Below are 17,135 nucleotides of genomic sequence, written 5' to 3'. Positions count from 1 at the left end.
ATTTGTTACTTTTATTTCTTATTTTTTTACTTAAACAACAATTTAGTTGTAAGAAAAATGTGTTAAGGGCTTCATTTCAGCATTTCACTGTAAGGTCTACACATGTAGAATTTGGCGCATGTGACAAATACAATTTGATTTGTTACACATGAAAAACATGTTGTGAACCTGGTGTGATATTATTGAAGCTGTGCTGACACCTAGTGGACATCAAGAAGCCCTACACTACACACACATACATATATATATATATATATATATATATATATATATATACACACACACACACTTTAACCTTAACACAGATGGGATGCTTTACATAAGTTGCTATTTTTTATTAGACACTAATATATATATGTCCAATAAACAGACGTTCAAAAGTCGGAATGTAAAGTAAAAACGACTGGAAAGTTATTCAAAAGCAGGTGTAAGTGAATCAAGCATCTTGGGGTTAACTGAAATAGGTCAAAGTATATATTTTAAATGTTCTAATTTATTTTATATTTATTTAACTAGGCAAGATGAACTCAACAACATCGACATAGACACAAGTTACCTGCTATATTTGGGGAAAAGGATTAACACAGAGAGAACTTGGCAAAATACAATGCATGCTTCTGTAGTACGAGTAGGTATATACAGTATCATCGGTAACAATTGTGTACAAGCCACCTAGCTAATAAAATACTGGGGCTTGCGGTCATTAGTTACATTTCAACCACAGCGATTCCCCAATTGAGGCGCAACAGAGTTCACCCGCAAATGCAGGAACACCGGAAATAATAACTAAAACAACGAATGAGAAAATGGTGGAGGCTACGAGAACGAAGAGACATTTTTTTCCGAATAAACGTGGTGAGTGAAAAACGTAATTACATAGCTCGCTCCCTACCCGGTATCTCATTCTACTGTTATACGACTCTGTATGCGTTGCTTGTTGGCAACCTTGTTATTTACGAAGTTTTTGGAACGGATTCCTGTTGGAACGTTCCACAAATTATACCCACCCCCTGGGAACTCAAAGGGGTGCATGTTTTGTTTTTCTGTCCTAATACTACACAGCTCGTTCAAATTATCGAAGCTTGATGATTAGTTGATTATTTGAATCAGCTGTGTTGCGCTAAGCCAACAACCAAAACGTGCACCCCTTGGAGTGAGTTTGGGAAACTGCACTTGTGCTCGGCACGTGTAGGCTATTCCAAGGTGCGAACTCCGCTCATCCGGCAAGCTAAATCAAGCACACCCAATTTGTATGCCTTTGCTGCCGTTGATGCATTGAGTGACTGGGCGGGGATTGTTTTCAAACCTAGAGATGGGACAAAGACTGAAGAGGAAGCGAGACAACCCACTCCCTATTTTTTTCTGGTTAAATTACAGTCAATCCGGCACGTGCATAGATAGGGCTCTACCTATGCAAAGCAAATGCCCCTTTGTCCTTCCAGTGCCCTTTTCGGTAGTGGTATAAAACACATGCTATACATTTTTGTGTCCTTATTGTTCTTAACCCACTACAAGCAAGTAATCGTTAAATTATCATCTACGCTTGAGAACCAAAACGCACATCTTGATTGTTGACCAATGATTATTCATCATCATTGGCGCGCAACAACGGGTTTTCGTATCCAGATTAGCGACCAGAAATAACTTGTTTTATTTCCTCCCGTTTTCCTGGCAAAAACAGAGTAGGCCTACTTCATCATAAATATAAAATACATTTGAGAAATCTACTACTCACTCATAGCCAGAACAATAGGCTACCTGACAATTTGATAGATCATTTTTTATATTTCAGATATACATAGTTTCGGTGGCTACTGGCTATATAACTAACGATAAACAGCTGTAAAATTTCAATATTTTGGGACGAAGATGTAACATATTCTGGCGACTTTATTACATTATTTGTGAGAAATAACAGGGTTTAACGGTTGGCACGTCGAACTTGCACTATGCAGACAGGTTGCCCTCCAAAGTGATGTCTGCACCATGCCAACATGTTTTCCATCCAATCCTGCAACATCTGCTACAAGTAGGCAGAATGATTTTCCTTGCTCTGGACATGCTATATCCCTACTCTATATTGTCTGCTAACATTAATGAGTTTCAGCTCCAAATGCAGGTGTAAAACGCATTGTATTTCTGTAGCCAAGTTTTGAAAATGCATCACTGTTTATGGATGTAATGACAGGCTATACATTTGGACAGCGATTGTGCTCCTCACAATTTTTTTTACGACTTGCTTTTGGTGGTCGCTGGTCTAAATGTTTGAGTACATGATAGTAGCAACACATGTTGGGTTAGATATAATAATGATAGGCTACAGTATTTCTTACACGCTTATATTTTGACTGTAATTGTGTTGATCATTGTTAATAAGTGCAGCATTTATTACAGTTCAAAATAGTTTTGCTAAATACTTTACTCATCCGTTTGCGCTGCTTTCTCTTGTAATAATTGCTCAACAAGTCCGTGATCGCGGTAGGGCGAATTTGGGTGCCCTTTTTATAGATCGAGCACATTCTCCCCAAAAGGTATGTGCATGGCTCAATGAACTAATTAGACCAGAACCATCTGCTATCGCACTGTTGTCTATGGAACCACCCCCTTAAGCAGACCAGAACTGTTCATTGTTTTCAATGGTAACGGCCTGAGTAACCTCTCTTAATTTATCCACCATCTTTGGTAGGGAGAGACCAATGAAAATGGCGGCGACAGGGTCCGTCAGATCCACCAGTGGATTGGGGCACAAATGCAAAGCCAGGCCCGCCGATATGCTGAAAACTCGGACACATTCACAGCTGCTAACCTTGGAGGAGGCAAGGTGTCCGGTTTGTTCGGAAATTTTATTAGAGCCCGTAACTATGCCATGTAGCCACTCGGTGTGTCTGCACTGTTTCAAGCGGACAGTTGAATTCACCAGTCTGTGCTGTCCCCTCTGCCGACTGCGAGTATCCAGCTGGGCCCGTAAACAGTCCCGGGAGAAAAGCCTAGTTAACATCGAACTCTGGGAAATGGTTCGACAGAGTTACCCACAACGATGCAAGATGAGAATGGAGCAGAGAGACGGTGAGACTGGTGGAGAAGGTATGCTTTTTTGATAACAACAGTTATTACAATTCCGTTTTAGGCTGTTTGGGGTTGTATTGGGTTAGGGTACATACATTTGTGTATGTCGTAAGGTTTTTGTTCAGTCCTCTTAATTTGTTTCCAAGTATAGGTTATGACCAGGAACACAAAGTAGGAAAACATATAGGCTTATCGTTTTTATTCGCGGCAAACATTGTAACTGACAGTGGTGCGGTCATTCCATGTTGGCAACACCACTGCAGTGCATACAGTTTCATGTTTTTTTTTCTTCACATTTACAATAGTGTGTTACTTTGTTGTTACAACGATATTATTTTGAATTAGAACGGTTATGTTACATTGTAACAAATGCTATTCGACTCGGCGCTGTGCGGTCTCATTATATGGAATGATGGCCATTCCATATAACAAATAGGCTCTTGTACAAGGCTGAATAACCAGACCAGTCAGTTTTGATATACCCGACTTGTCTAGGCATAGAAAGTTTCACTGTGACTTGCCCAGACTTGTGGCGCTTTTTGTGGGAGGTACTACTCTATTGACACCATCTGTACTGTCTGTGGTGTTTTTAACTGAAATATTTTATTCGTTTTGAGTGATTTTGATCATTTTCATTTTTTTCCTCAGACATCTATATTTATATATATATATATATATATATATATATATATATATATATATATATATTTTTTTGTTTGTGTGTGTATACATGTTCTATACAGTGGTTCCCAAACTTTTTTGACCCAGCTCTTGTTTTCAGAATCGTTTTGAGTGATTTTGATCATTTTCATTTTTTTCCTCAGACATTTTCCGCTCGCCTGCTCAGGTATCCAAATCTGGAGAGATCCGACTGGAGTATGGAAAGCAAAAAGTAAAGGCAACATTGTAATATGGGTTATTACAACAATTGATTGATTATTTAAATACAATAGTAGAGGTTTTGTGTCCCGTAGTGCATATTTTTTTTAAACATTGTACAATACCCATAAACCCCTCAAAAGGAAAGACCTATGTGTTTGAAACTTGGATTAGAGAAAAAATATACTGATATCATCATCTTATTCCTATCAGAAATTCCACTGTTGTAGATGGGCACACAACACATTGATTTTAAACAACCATGGGTTATGTGAATGATCCCTTGGGTTCAGTTACTATCAGTAAGAAGTGTTTTTTCTTTTTCAGGTCCCAATCAATGAAGAGAAAGAAGAGGGGAGGAGGAAAGTCCACCACAGAGAGGGATGTGGAACTCTCAAGCACTTTCAAGATCCTGTAAGATTTATCTTGTAACTCTCTTATGACTAGATTGTTGAATAGATTGTGAATGGATTGTTGCTCAGAATGCTATTGTTGCTCAGAATGCTATGCCAACACATAAGTGTAAATATGATGCTGAGATATACAACCCTCTCTTCCAGTTCTATGGGTTGCTGTCAGACTCGGAGAATGAAGAACCCATTGGGAAGAGAACCAGAAATGTGTCTGCGTTTGTTAGAAGAACAAAGATCTCAGCGTTTGTGTTATATTTGACATTTTGGGCTGCTTGTAACTGTGATAATGTCCTCATATAATAGTAATGAATAATCATGTTGCAATTTTTTTTAACTTAATGCTGCCGTATATAGATTTTTTACACATACATTTTCAAAGCCATTGAACAATTGATGTTACCTTGAATGTTTTTTTGTGCTTTTAATTCAGTTATTTACTCAGTCCCCTTTTCCCTCAGTGGTCTACATACCAATGTGGTGCAGAGAAGCCAGAGCTGTACTGATCCAGAAGAGGGAAGGCGAAAAATGAGGGTATCTACTCATCTTCCTGGACTGGACAAGGTATGATGCTGTGCTTTTAATTATGATTCCCATGTAAAGTAGCCTTTTGAGTGACTAAGATACTGTAGACCCCTTAATATATTTGGGGGATAGAAATGCTCAAAATTGTAGAGTTATTTTTCTCTCATGGCTAACAACCAGGAAGATTGAAAAGAGGCTGAGTGGGAGTAGAGCTTATATTCACAAGCTCCCCTTGACTGATAGCTCTTTGGAACACCGAGGTCAAGAAACTTGGATGCAGTAAAATCTTCTCAAACAAATTTGGTGTTACACAAAGGAACTCAAACAATATTGAAATTGGCATGTCACTCTTGAATCGGTTCACAGCCTCACTAACGGATGTATTTACATGACAACGGCATCATAGTTTTGAACGACCCCCTCCCCATTCTGTTTCATGCTTGCTAAAGACCTAGCTAGCCAGTAACTAGCTAACACCAGACACAGATGAAAGGGGAGACATACAGTGCATTTGGAATGTAATTCAGACCCCTTGACATTTTTCCACATTTTGTTACATTACAGCCTTATTCTATCTACACACTATACCCCATAATGACAAAGCAAAAGCAGGTTTTTAGATTTTTTTTTGCACATTTATTAAAAATACAAAAACAGAAATACCTTATTCAGACCCTTTGCTATGAGCCTCGAAATTGAGCTCAGGTCCCTCCTGTTTCCATTGATCATCCTTCAGATGTTTCTACAACTTGATTGGAGTCCACCTGTGGAAAATGCAATTGATTGGACATGATTTGGAAAGGCACATACATCTATTATAAGGTCCCACAGTTGACAGTGCATGTCAGAGCAAAAACCAAGCCATGAGGCCAAAGGAATTGTACGTAGCGCTCTGAGACAGGATTGTGTCGAGGCACAGATCTGGGGAAGGGTACCAAAACATTTCTGTAGCATTGAAGGTCCCCAAGAACACAGTGGCCTCCATCATTCTTAAATGGAAGAAATTTGGAACCACCAAGACCCTTCCTAGAACTGGCCGTCCGGCCAAACTGAGCAATCGGGGGAGAAGGGCCTTGGTCAGTGAGGTGACCAAGAACCCGATGGTCACTCTGACCGAGCGCCAGAGTTCCTCTGTGGAGATGGTTGTCCTTCTGGATGATTCTCCAATCACTTTCCTTTAAAATGAGTCAATAAGTATTCAACCCCTTTGTTATGGCAAGCCTAAATAAGTTCAGGAGTAAACATTTGCTTAACAAGTTACATAAGTTGCAATGGACTCTGTCCAGTTTTGAATGGCTACCTCTTCTCTGTGCCCCCACAGTCGAGCAGTGACTGGTCCCTTAGTCGAGCAGTGAATTTCAAACACAGATTCAATCACAAAGACAAGGGAGGTTTTCCAATGCCTTGCAACGAAGGGTTCCTATTGGTAGATGGGTATAAAAAATAAAAGCAGACATTGAATATCCCTTTGAGCATGGTGAAGTTATTATTTACAATTTGGATGGTGTATTTATACACTCAGTCACTACAAAGATACAGGCGTCCTTCCTAATTCAGTTGCCGGAGAGGAAGGAAACCTCTCAGGGATTTCACCATGAGGCCAATGGTGACTTTAAAACAATTAGAGTTTAATGGCTGTGATAGGAGAATTGAGGATGGATGACAGAGTGTAAAGAAGGAAGCCTGTGCAGAATAAAAATATTCCGAAACATACCTCCTGTTTGCAATAAGGCACTAAAGTTTAAAAAAAAATGTGACAAAGAAATTAACTTTTTGTCCTGAATACAAAGTGTTATGTTTGGGGCAAATCCAAAACAACACATCACTTAGTGCCACTCTTCATATTTTTAAACATGGTGGTAGCTGCATCATATTATCGGTACGCTTGTCATCGGCAAAGAATAGGTAGTTTTTTTAGGATAAAGGGAAACAGAATAGAGCTAAGCACAGACAAAATCCTAGAGGAAAACCTTGTTCAGTCTGCTTTCCAACAGACACTGGGTGACAAATTCACCTTTCATCAGGACAATAACCTAAAATACAAGGCCAAATATACACTGGAGTTGCTTAACAAGATGACATTGAATGTTCCTGATGAGATTAGTTACATTTTTGATTTAAATCGGCTTGAAAATCTGTGGCAAGACTTGAAAATGGCTGTCTAGCAATGATCAACAACCAACTTGACAGATTTTGAAGAATTGAAAAATAATAATGTGCAAATATTGTACAATCCAGGTGTGCAAAGCTCTTAGAGACTTACCCAGAAAGACTCACAACTATAATAGCTGCTGACGGTGATTCTAACATGCATTGACTCAGGGGTATGAATACTTAATACTGTAAATTAGATACTTTTGTATATACAGTTGAAGTCGGAAGTTTGCATAGACTTAGGTTGGAGTCATTAAAACTTGTTTTTCAACCACTCCACAAATTTCTTGTTAACAAAATATAGTTTTGGCAAGTCGGTTAGGACATCGACTTTGTGCATGACACAAGTAATTTTTTCCACAATTGTTTACAGACAGATTATTTCACTGTATCACAATTCCAGTGAGACAGACATTTACATAAACTAAGTTGACTGTGCCTTTTAAACAGCTTGGAAAATTCCAGAAAATGATGTCATGGCTTTAGAAGCTTCTGATAGACTAATTGACATCATTTGAGTCAATTGGAGGTTTACCTGTGGATGTATTTCAAAGCGTACCTTCAAACTCAGTGCCTTTTTGCTTGACATCATAGGAAAATCAAAAGAAATCAGCCAAGACCTCAGAACTAATTGTAGACCTCCACAAGTCTGGTTCATCCTTGGGAGCAATTTCCAAATGCCTGAGGATACCACGTTCATCTGTACAAACAGTACGCAAGTATAAACACCATGGGACCACACAGCCGTCATACCGCTAAGGAGACGTGTGGGTCTCGACCCCGCCCTGTGCAACTGGGTACTGGACTTCCTGACGGGTAGGCAACAACATCTCCACCCCGCTGATCCTCAACACTGAGGCCCCACAAGGGTGCGTTCTGAGCCCTCTCCTGTACTCCCTGTTCACCCGCGACTGCGTGGCCACGCACGCCTCCAACTCAATCATCAAAAAAGTTTGCGGACGACACAACAGTGGTAGGCTTGATTACCAACAACGACGAGACGGCCTACAGGGAGGAGGTGAGGGCCCTTGGAGTGTGGGGTCAGGAAAATAACCTCACACTCAACGTCAACAAAACTAAAGAGATGATTGTGGACTTCAGGAAACAGCAGAGGGAACACCCCCCTATCCACATCGATGGAACAGTAGTAGAGGGGGTAGTAAGTTTTAAGTTCCTCGGCGTACACATCACAGACAAACTGAATTGGTCCACCCACACAGACAGCATCGTGAAGAAGGCGCAGCAGCGCCTCTTCAACCTCAGGAGGCTGAAGAAATTTGGCTTGTCACCAAAAGCACTCACAAACTTCTACAGATGCACAATCGAGAGCATCCTGTCGGGCTGTATCACCGCTTGGTACGGCAACTGCAACTGCTCCGCCCACAACCGCAAGGCTCTCCAGAGGGTAGTGAGGTCTGCACAACGCATCACCAGGGGCAAATTACCTGCCCTCCAGGACACCTACACCACTCGATGTCACAGGAAGGCAATAAAGATCATCAAGAACGACAACCACCCGAGCCACTGCCTGTTCACCCCGCTATCATCCAGAAGGCGAGGTCAGTACAGGTGCATCAAAGAAGGGACCGAGAGACTGAAAAACAGCTTCTATCTCAAGGCCATCAGACTGTTAAACAGCCACCACTAACATTGAGTGGCTGCTGCCAACACACTGACTCAACTCCAGCCACTTTAATAATGGGAAATTATGTAAAATATATCACTAGCCACTTTAAACAATGCTACCCAATATAATGTTTACATACCCTACATTATTCATCTCATATGTATATGTATATACTGTACTCTATATCATCTACTGCATCTTTATGTAATACATGTATCACTAGCCACTTTAACTATGCCACTTTGTTTACATACTCATCTCATATGTGTATATACTGTACTCAATACCATCTACTGTATCTTGCCTATGCCGCTCTGTACCATCACTCATTCATATGTCTTTATGTACATATTCTTTATCCCCTTACACTTGTGTCTATAAGGTAGTAGTTTTGAATTGTTAGCTAGATTACTTGTTGGTTATTACTGCATTGTCGGAACTAGAAGCACAAGCATTTCGCTACACTCGCATTAACATCTGCTAACCATGTGTATGTGACAAATAAAATTTGATTTGATTTGTTCTGTCTCCCAGAGATGAACGTACTTTGTAGCGAAAATTGCAAATCAATCCCAGAACAACAGCAAAGGACCTTGTGAAGATGCTGGAGGAATCAGGTACAAAAGTATCTATATCCACAGTAAAACAGGTCCTATATCCTGAAATGCTGCTCAGCACGGAAGAAGCCACTGCTCAAAAACCGCCATAAAAAAGCCAGACTACGGTTTGCAACTGCACATGGGGACAAAGATTTTACTTTTAGGAGAAATGTCCTCTGGTCTGATGAAACAAAAATAGAACTGTTTGGCCATAATGACCATCGTTAGGTTTGGAGGAGAAAGGGGGAGGCTTGCAAGCTGAAAAACAACATCCCAACCGTGAAGCACGGGGGTGGCAGCATCGTGTTGTGGAGGTCCTTTGCTGCAGGAAGGGACTGCACTTCACAAAATAGATGGCATCATGAGACAGGAAAATTGTGTGGATATATTGAAGCAACATCTCACGACATCAGTCAGGAAGTTAAAGCTTGGTTGCAAATGGGTCTACCAAATGAACAATAACCCCAAGCATACTTCCAAAGTTGTGGCAAAATGGCTGAAGGACAACAAAGTCAACGTACTGGAGTGTCCATCACAAAACCCTAACCTCGATCCCATAGAAAATGTGTGGGCAGAACTGAAAAGGTGTGTGCGAGCAAGGAGGCCTACAAACCTGACCCAGTTACACCAGCTCTGTCAGGAGGAATGGGCCAAAATACACCCATTTATTGTATTGTAGGAAGCTTATTGTGGAAGACTATCTGAAACATTTGACCCAAGTTAAACAATTTAAAGGCAATGCTACCAAATACTAATTGAGTGTATGTAAACTTCTGACCCACTGGGAATGTGATGAAAGAAATACAAGCAGAAGTAGATCAATTTCTCAACTATTATTCTGACATTTCACATTCTTAAAATAAAGTGGTGATCCTAACTGACCTAAGACAGGGAAGTTTAATTAAATGTGAGGAATTGTGAAAAACTAAGTTTAAATGTATTTGGCTAAGGTGTATGTAAACTTCCGACTTCTGGTATGTGGACACCCCTTCAAATTAGTGAATTCAGCTATTTCAGCCACACCCATTGCTGACAGGTGTTTCAAATCAAGCACACAGCCATGCAATCTCCATAGACAAACATTGACAGCAGAATGGCCTTATTGAAGAGCTCAGTGACTTTCAACATGGCATAGGATGCCTTCTTTCCAACAAGTCAATTTGTCACATTTCTGCCCTGCTAGTGCTGCCCCAGTCAACCGTTAGTGTGGTTATTTTGAAGTGTAAATGTCTAAGGAGCAACAACAGTGAAGTGGTAGGCCACACAAGCTGACTGAATGGGGGGACCGCCGAGTACTGAAGCTCATAGTGGGTAGAAATCGTCTTTCCTCGGTTGCAACACTCACTACTGAGTTCCAAACTGCCACTGGACGCAACGTCAGCACAATAACTGTTCATTGGGAGCTTCATGAAACAGGTTTCCATGGCCTAGTAGCCGCACACAAACCTAAGATAACCATGTGGTGTAAAACGTACCGCCATTGAACTCTGGATCAGTGGAAACGCATTCTCTGGAGTAATGAATCACCCTTCACCCTCTGGCAGTCCGACGGATGAATCTGGGTTTGGCGGATGCCAGGAGAACGCTACCTGCCCAAGTGCATAGTGCCTACTGTAAAGTTTGGTGGAGGAGGAATAATGGTATGGGGCTGTTTTTCATGGTTCGGGTTAGGCCCCTTAGTTCCAGTGAAGGGAAATCTTAACATTACAGCATACAATGACATTCTAGATGATTCTGTGCTTCCAACTTTGTGGGAACAGTTTGGGGAAGGCCATTTCCTGTTTCAGCATGACAATTTCCCATTGCACAAAGCGAGGTCCATACAGAAATGGTTTGTCGAGATCTGTGTGGAAGATCTTGACTGGCTTGCACAGAGCCCTGACCTCAACCCCATCGAACACCTTTGGGATGAATTGGAATGCCGACTGCGAGCCAGACCTAATAGCCCAACATCAGTGCCCCACCTCACTAATGCTCTAGTGGCTGAATGGAAGCAAGTCCCCGCAGCAATGTTCCAGCATCTAGTGGAAAGCCTTCCCAGAAGAGTGGAGGCTGTTAAAGCAACAAAGGGGTGACCAACTCCATATTAATGCCCATGACTTTGGAATGAGATGTTCGACGAGCAGGTGTCCACATACTTTTGGTTATGCATTTCATTTTCAATATAATTGCTAAAATTTCACTTTGTCATGTTAGGTTATTGTGTGTAGATGGGTTAGAAAATATATCTATTAAATCAATTCTGAATTCAGGCTGTAACACAACAAAATGTGGAATAAGTCCAGGAGTATGAATACTTTCTGATGGAATTGTACATAAACCACTGGGATCGAATCAACATATCAGTTCCTTTTCAATGCAACAAACCAAAACAAATCTAACTTTGCAAGATTGAGTCTGTGATTTTGTTGTAGTGAGAGCCAGAGCGCAAAGGAGTAGAATTCAGGCGGGTAGCCCATGAGGGGTCTTTAAATCACCTGCAAATGAATTAAATGGAGCGAAGGCAGGCTATGGAACAGAGAGATTTCAGGAAAACAACACTTCCGGGTTGGATTTTCCTCAGGTTTTCTCCTGCAATACAAGTTCTGTTATACTCACAGACAATATTTTTGACAGTTTTGGAAACTTTAAAGTGTTTTCAATCATAATCTGACAATTATATGCATATTCTAAATTCTGGGTCTGAGAAATAGGCGGTTTCATTTGGGTATGTTTTTCATCCAAGAGGGTAATGGGCTTTTCAGATCAAAGTTATGCATGTAAACATTTGTTGATATTCTATGCTAGTTAGCGAGTTATTAGCCCAGTTATAGATAAGGATAGGTCAGCAGAGTTACTGCTTCCTACAAGAGCATAAAACCTGTTGGCTACATTTGAAGCTGTCTTTGAAAAGCGAGTCAGGTAAAAAGCTTATGTCTTAATTAAATGGGCAGTGTTGTATTTTGAGACCGGCTTGAATATGCAAATCAGCCAATAGGCAGTGGCGTAGTCTGCATTGTCTAATTTTCTGTATTATGTTGTAAAGTGGTTTCTTGCATCATTCAATGCAATTTACAGTCACCTATTTGGCCCATGGTGTTACAGACTAAGTAAAATGTAATTAATGTCAAGACTTTCTTAATGTAAAAACGTTTTTTAAAGTCTCATGCAATGTAGGCCTGCATTGAACACCACATACTATGTAGGCTATATCATAGAAATAAAAGCTATTTCCATGTGAAAATGCTATGGAATTTGCTCCATTGGTTTTGTTGGTAGGTCTACATTATACTCAAATAGCCTTTTGGCTACTGTCTAAAACTGTAAGGTTGTACAGCCTTAGTGTTCACTGTAAACGCAAGCTAGAAGATGCACAAAATTCTCACAACGTTCAAGTATACGCTCACAAGACCTAGAATTTAAGGGAACATTAGTGATGTCACCATATCCCTTTAATAATCCCCCCTCTTGAATCTAAGTGTTTGAGATGGGGGAGGGGACAAGTAACTTTAAGATCAAACTTGATCAATGTAGAAGCAACAGTAATTTTTCATGCTTTGGTCATAATACTTTCATCTGGTTTCATTCAAATTTCAAGAAAAATATGATTCTGACTGTTCATGACCTTTAAAACATTGATCTTCCTTTTTTTGTTGATTTGTTGTCTCTGTACAGGCAAGTATTGCTCACAGCTACAATGCAGGAATCCTCCTGTCCTCTGAGAACAGCCGATCTCTTTCGGCACCCATCATTGTCCAAGACAAGAGGCATAGCTGGCGAGGCGTCATCATGGCGTCATCAACACCTTTTATGGTCCCCCAGTCGAAACAGGAGAGGTCCATTAGCCCTGAGAGCAATGACAGTATTTCTGAGGAGCTGAATCACTTCAAGCCAATAGTGTGTTCGCCGTGCACCCCACCAAAGCGACTACCTGACGGGCGAGTGATGGAACCCACAATTGTGAAGTCCACCCCCCGGAACTTATTCCGCAGCCTGGAAAGGCCCACCAGCTATGAAGCGAGCCCTACTATCCTCCAGAAATGGAAGCAGATAGAGGTGGACCGTCAGTCTGTCAAAGTGACCTCGAAGGGTACCTTGACCAACCCCATGAACGAGGACCTTGTCTTCAAACCAAGCCCCATAGAGGAGAAGGACGGCAAGCCCTGTAGCTGTGCTCCAGCAGCAAATAAGGGAAAAGAACACTTGGTTGTGTGTGCCAAGACGGATTCCTCTGGGCAAGAGAATGAAAGAACTTGTATACATAATAAACGGAGACTGATATTTGATCAGGCCATTGGAGAGACAGCCTTCCATCAAAAACAATTCACAAAGTTTCAAACTCCATTTGTAGCCTTAACCAGTGAGGAGACTGTAAAAGAATGTGGAGTTTCTTTTGAGTCTGTGGTGGTACCTGAATTACATTGTGGACCAACTTCAATTCATCAAAATCCAACCGTAGTACCACATGATATAAATGCCAGTGTTAGGAGTTGCAAACTTAAATCAAAAGACTCACAGGATCAGAGAAAAGAGTTTGACAATAGAAACTGTGCCCAGAACCAACCTACCTCAAGGAGGGGCAAGAAGAGGAGCCAGAAGACCAAACACCTGGAAGAGACAGAGTCTGGACTCAAGAGGCCAAGATCCCAGAGCCAAGATGGTTGCAATATAGAGTGTGCGCAGGCTGAACTGTACATTAAACAGGTTCAGCAAGAGAGAGAGGACAGAGAGATAGCGTTGAATCTTCAAAGACAGTTTGACAGAGAACAGCAACAAGAAGACAAGCAAAAGACCAGTCCTGACAAGTACTTTCTCCGGTCCTGCATGTCCAGTGAAAACAGAATCAAATGCAATCCACGCAGATCAGGAAGAATTTCCAAAAAGAATGAGCACTTTAATTGCTATTATTAATTGGTTATTCTTGTTTTTTAAATTTATATTTCAATCAGACAACTTCTTGCATACAAGAACTATACTGCTTTTGTTGCCCTGGTTCCAAATTCATTGCTTTTAAACAGAAACTAAACCCTTGCTAGCCTATGTCATAAATTGTTCATCTTCATTTTGTTGTATTCCTGTTAGATGTAGTTTCTACGAACATGGTTTTGCTGAAACATTAGGTACTATCGTTATTTGTTTTCTTCTTGTTTGCAGTTACTCATAGAATTGTAAAATAGACACTAAATCATCGTGCAGTTAATACACTGTGAGAAAAAGCAAAAATGATTCACAGTATGAGGTTGTGTTGAGATTCTGTGCAGACACTTCAACATCTGTGTTCAGGCTCATGTATGATTCTGATTCTAGCTCAGCAAAGGATCTGGACACAAGATATAGCACTATTACTTTGTCAGACACTCCATTCAGATTCCCATTAACCTGGTGGAGTAACACCTGGGTCGTATTCTGTTTCCCATGGGGCAAATCACCAGTAATTTCTATCATCAAATTGAACTCAGACCTCAGAAGCTGATCCAGTGTTAGTGTTGTGAACATTTGAATAGTTAAAGGTGATCCCAGAGCTGCACTGCCATCCTATTGATTATTTCATGATCCACAAGTCATATTGATTGGGTTCTGTCAATGTTAGACAGGTTTTGCCAGAGTAAATGGTTATAATTAAACCCCATCAATAAGATTTAACGATCTGAAAATCTGCACAGAACACTTACAATGCAGGCAGCTTGAAACGTGGGTGCCTGAAACGTGTGGGTGTTGAGTTCTTCAGCCACTCACACTCTAAAATCTTCAGTTACAACGCAGCTTCTGGTCACGTCATATTGTTGAGTTAAAGGATCAGTGTTGCCAGGTTAAATATATGCAATATGTGTAAACTCTTTGCTGTAAACTATTACAGTAATATTGGAAAGGGGCACAATATTAACATGCTTTTTGGATGGTGATTTTCTGATCAAATTCAATTCCAGTATGTATTTTCTGTCAATCTTATGCCCACACTTCTACCTCTACACTCACTGTTGTGTTGTTGCTTTTTTCAATGATTTATGCCCTCTTTTTCACAACCACAAACCAAAATGTCTCTATGCATGTGTATGGCACTGCTTTATAAAGTTTTAGCACTGCCTAAGCTTTATAGTTTTGATATATATTAATCATGGGTTGACTGCTATAGTATGGTATTAATTAGGATAATTGTTTTATGCAATATGTCTATTGGAGATTCCACATTAATATATTTAATCAGCATTGTTATTTTTCTCATCTTTGAGTTGTAGTTACTATATTGTTTGAGACGCTTATTCAAAGGGCTATTATATTTTATTTGATAAATGTCTTTCATATTCTATTTGATTTCTTGTTTTCCTAAAAATATATATTTTTCCAATGGCATATTCCAAAAATATGAGCTTTAATGTCCATTACTACTTAACATTTTTAAAGAATAAGATATTTCAATTTTATTTTGCACATAATTATTTACACAAATACTTGTATACTTACCTTTGTACATACAGTATAAATACTCAGATGCATATTTTAGTATTGGAGGGGAGAAATGGGTTAGTGCCAAATGGCTGATTTCTGTCGACTGTGTCATACATCTGAAGTTTTTTGTTTACTTTCCTGATTTTAAAGATTAGGTTATTGATTCTTTATAGTAATCAGAATGTACCACTTGTATAGCCTACATGATTCATTGACAGAACTGTACTTTGAAGGAAACAACTTGTTCTGATCATGTCTATCCAAATTCTGAAGGAACTGTGAAACACAATAACACATTCAAATGCAAATAAGAGGTGAATTTCTTTTTCTTTTTCATTCAAGTGCTTGTCTTGTTTTATCTTTCACTTTAAGTATGTAAAGAAGTTGGCATTTATGTTATTCTGTATCTGTTTTTTTTCCGGGCATCTGGTATTGAAACGTTTGAATGCTGAATGGCTTTCCAAGACATTGATTTGACCACTCAACACAATGACAGCAAAGACTTGTAATCTCCCTCACATAATATTAAAATCATTGGTTTGCAGTTATATTTCCAAGTCATTGGAGGTCATACATGAAACAAACAAAAAATGCTTTAAATAAACATCAGTTACTATCGCTTCAAATAATTCATTTGAACTTGAGTTTTTAGCAAAATTCCACAAATCTTAGTCTTTAAGCTTTAATTTTTCTTCCTCAAGCTAATTTCCTTGTGTAGCTACAGTTGAAGTTGGGAAGTAGTACATCACTGGGGCCAAGCTTCCTGACATCCAGGACCTATATACTAGGTGGTGTCAGAGGAAGGCGCAAAAAATTGTCAGACTCCAGTCACCCACGTCATAGACTGTTCTCTCTGCTACCGCACGGCAAGAGGTACTGGAGCGCCAAGTCTAGGACCAAAAGTCTCCTTAACAGCTTCTACCCCAAAACCATAAGACTGCTCTACAACTAAACTATTCAAATCGCCACCCAGACACCCCCCCCCTCACTGTTTATTATATATGCATAGTCACTTTACAAATGACCTTGACTAACCTGTACCCCCGCACATTGCCTCGGTACCGGTACCCCCTGTATATAGGCTCGTTATTGTTATGTACATTTGTGTTACTTTTTGATAGATTTTATTATTTATTAATTTTTTACTATGTTTATTTAGTAAATATTTTATTAACTCTGTTTCTTGAACTGCATTGTTGGTTAAGGGCTTGTAAGTAAGCATTTCACAGTAAGGTCTACACCTGTTGTATTCGGCGAATGTAACCAATAACATTTCATAATAATGGAATCAGGTGCGCTAGATTAGGGTTGGAGTGAAAAACTACAGGACGGTAGTTCTCCAGGAACAGGGTTGGAAAGCCCTGCGCTAAGCAAACCTTGTATTCCTACAAGTAAAATGTTCAGGAAGTGGTGTGTTGACCATGCAGATTCGTCATTTTCCTGCCAATT

At 40.0% G+C, this 17,135-nt stretch overlaps 1 protein-coding gene across 1 annotated transcript; it reads left to right on the top strand.

Annotated features, from left to right (window-relative positions):
* Positions 1–521: 521 nt before the first annotated feature.
* Positions 522–16,304, top strand: rnf169 (ring finger protein 169). The gene is made up of 7 exons (XM_064984101.1): positions 522–855; positions 2,687–3,084; positions 3,891–3,958; positions 4,273–4,359; positions 4,506–4,600; positions 4,817–4,919; positions 12,915–16,304. The coding sequence occupies exons 2-7, from the start codon at positions 2,697–2,699 to the stop codon at positions 14,148–14,150; spliced, it is 1,977 nt and encodes a 658-aa protein (XP_064840173.1). The 5' UTR covers positions 522–855; positions 2,687–2,696; the 3' UTR covers positions 14,151–16,304.
* Positions 16,305–17,135: the final 831 nt, after the last annotated feature.

Source organism: Oncorhynchus masou, chromosome 13, assembly GCF_036934945.1.
Source record: "Oncorhynchus masou masou isolate Uvic2021 chromosome 13, UVic_Omas_1.1, whole genome shotgun sequence".
Classification (NCBI taxonomy): Eukaryota; Metazoa; Chordata; class Actinopteri; order Salmoniformes; family Salmonidae; genus Oncorhynchus; species Oncorhynchus masou.
This window is presented reverse-complemented; position numbering and strand designations above follow the sequence as displayed.

Bases quoted from the DNA above. Each gene is read 5' to 3' on its own strand.
- rnf169 (XM_064984101.1), top strand. From the start codon at position 2,697: ATGAAAATGGCGGCGACAGGGTCCGTCAGATCCACCAGTGGATTGGGG. The intron at 3,085-3,890 runs GTATGCTTTTTT...TTTTTTCCTCAG, and splicing joins CGGTGAGACTGGTGGAGAAG to ACATTTTCCGCTCGCCTGCT. The intron at 4,601-4,816 runs GTTTGTGTTATA...CTTTTCCCTCAG, and splicing joins AGAAGAACAAAGATCTCAGC to TGGTCTACATACCAATGTGG.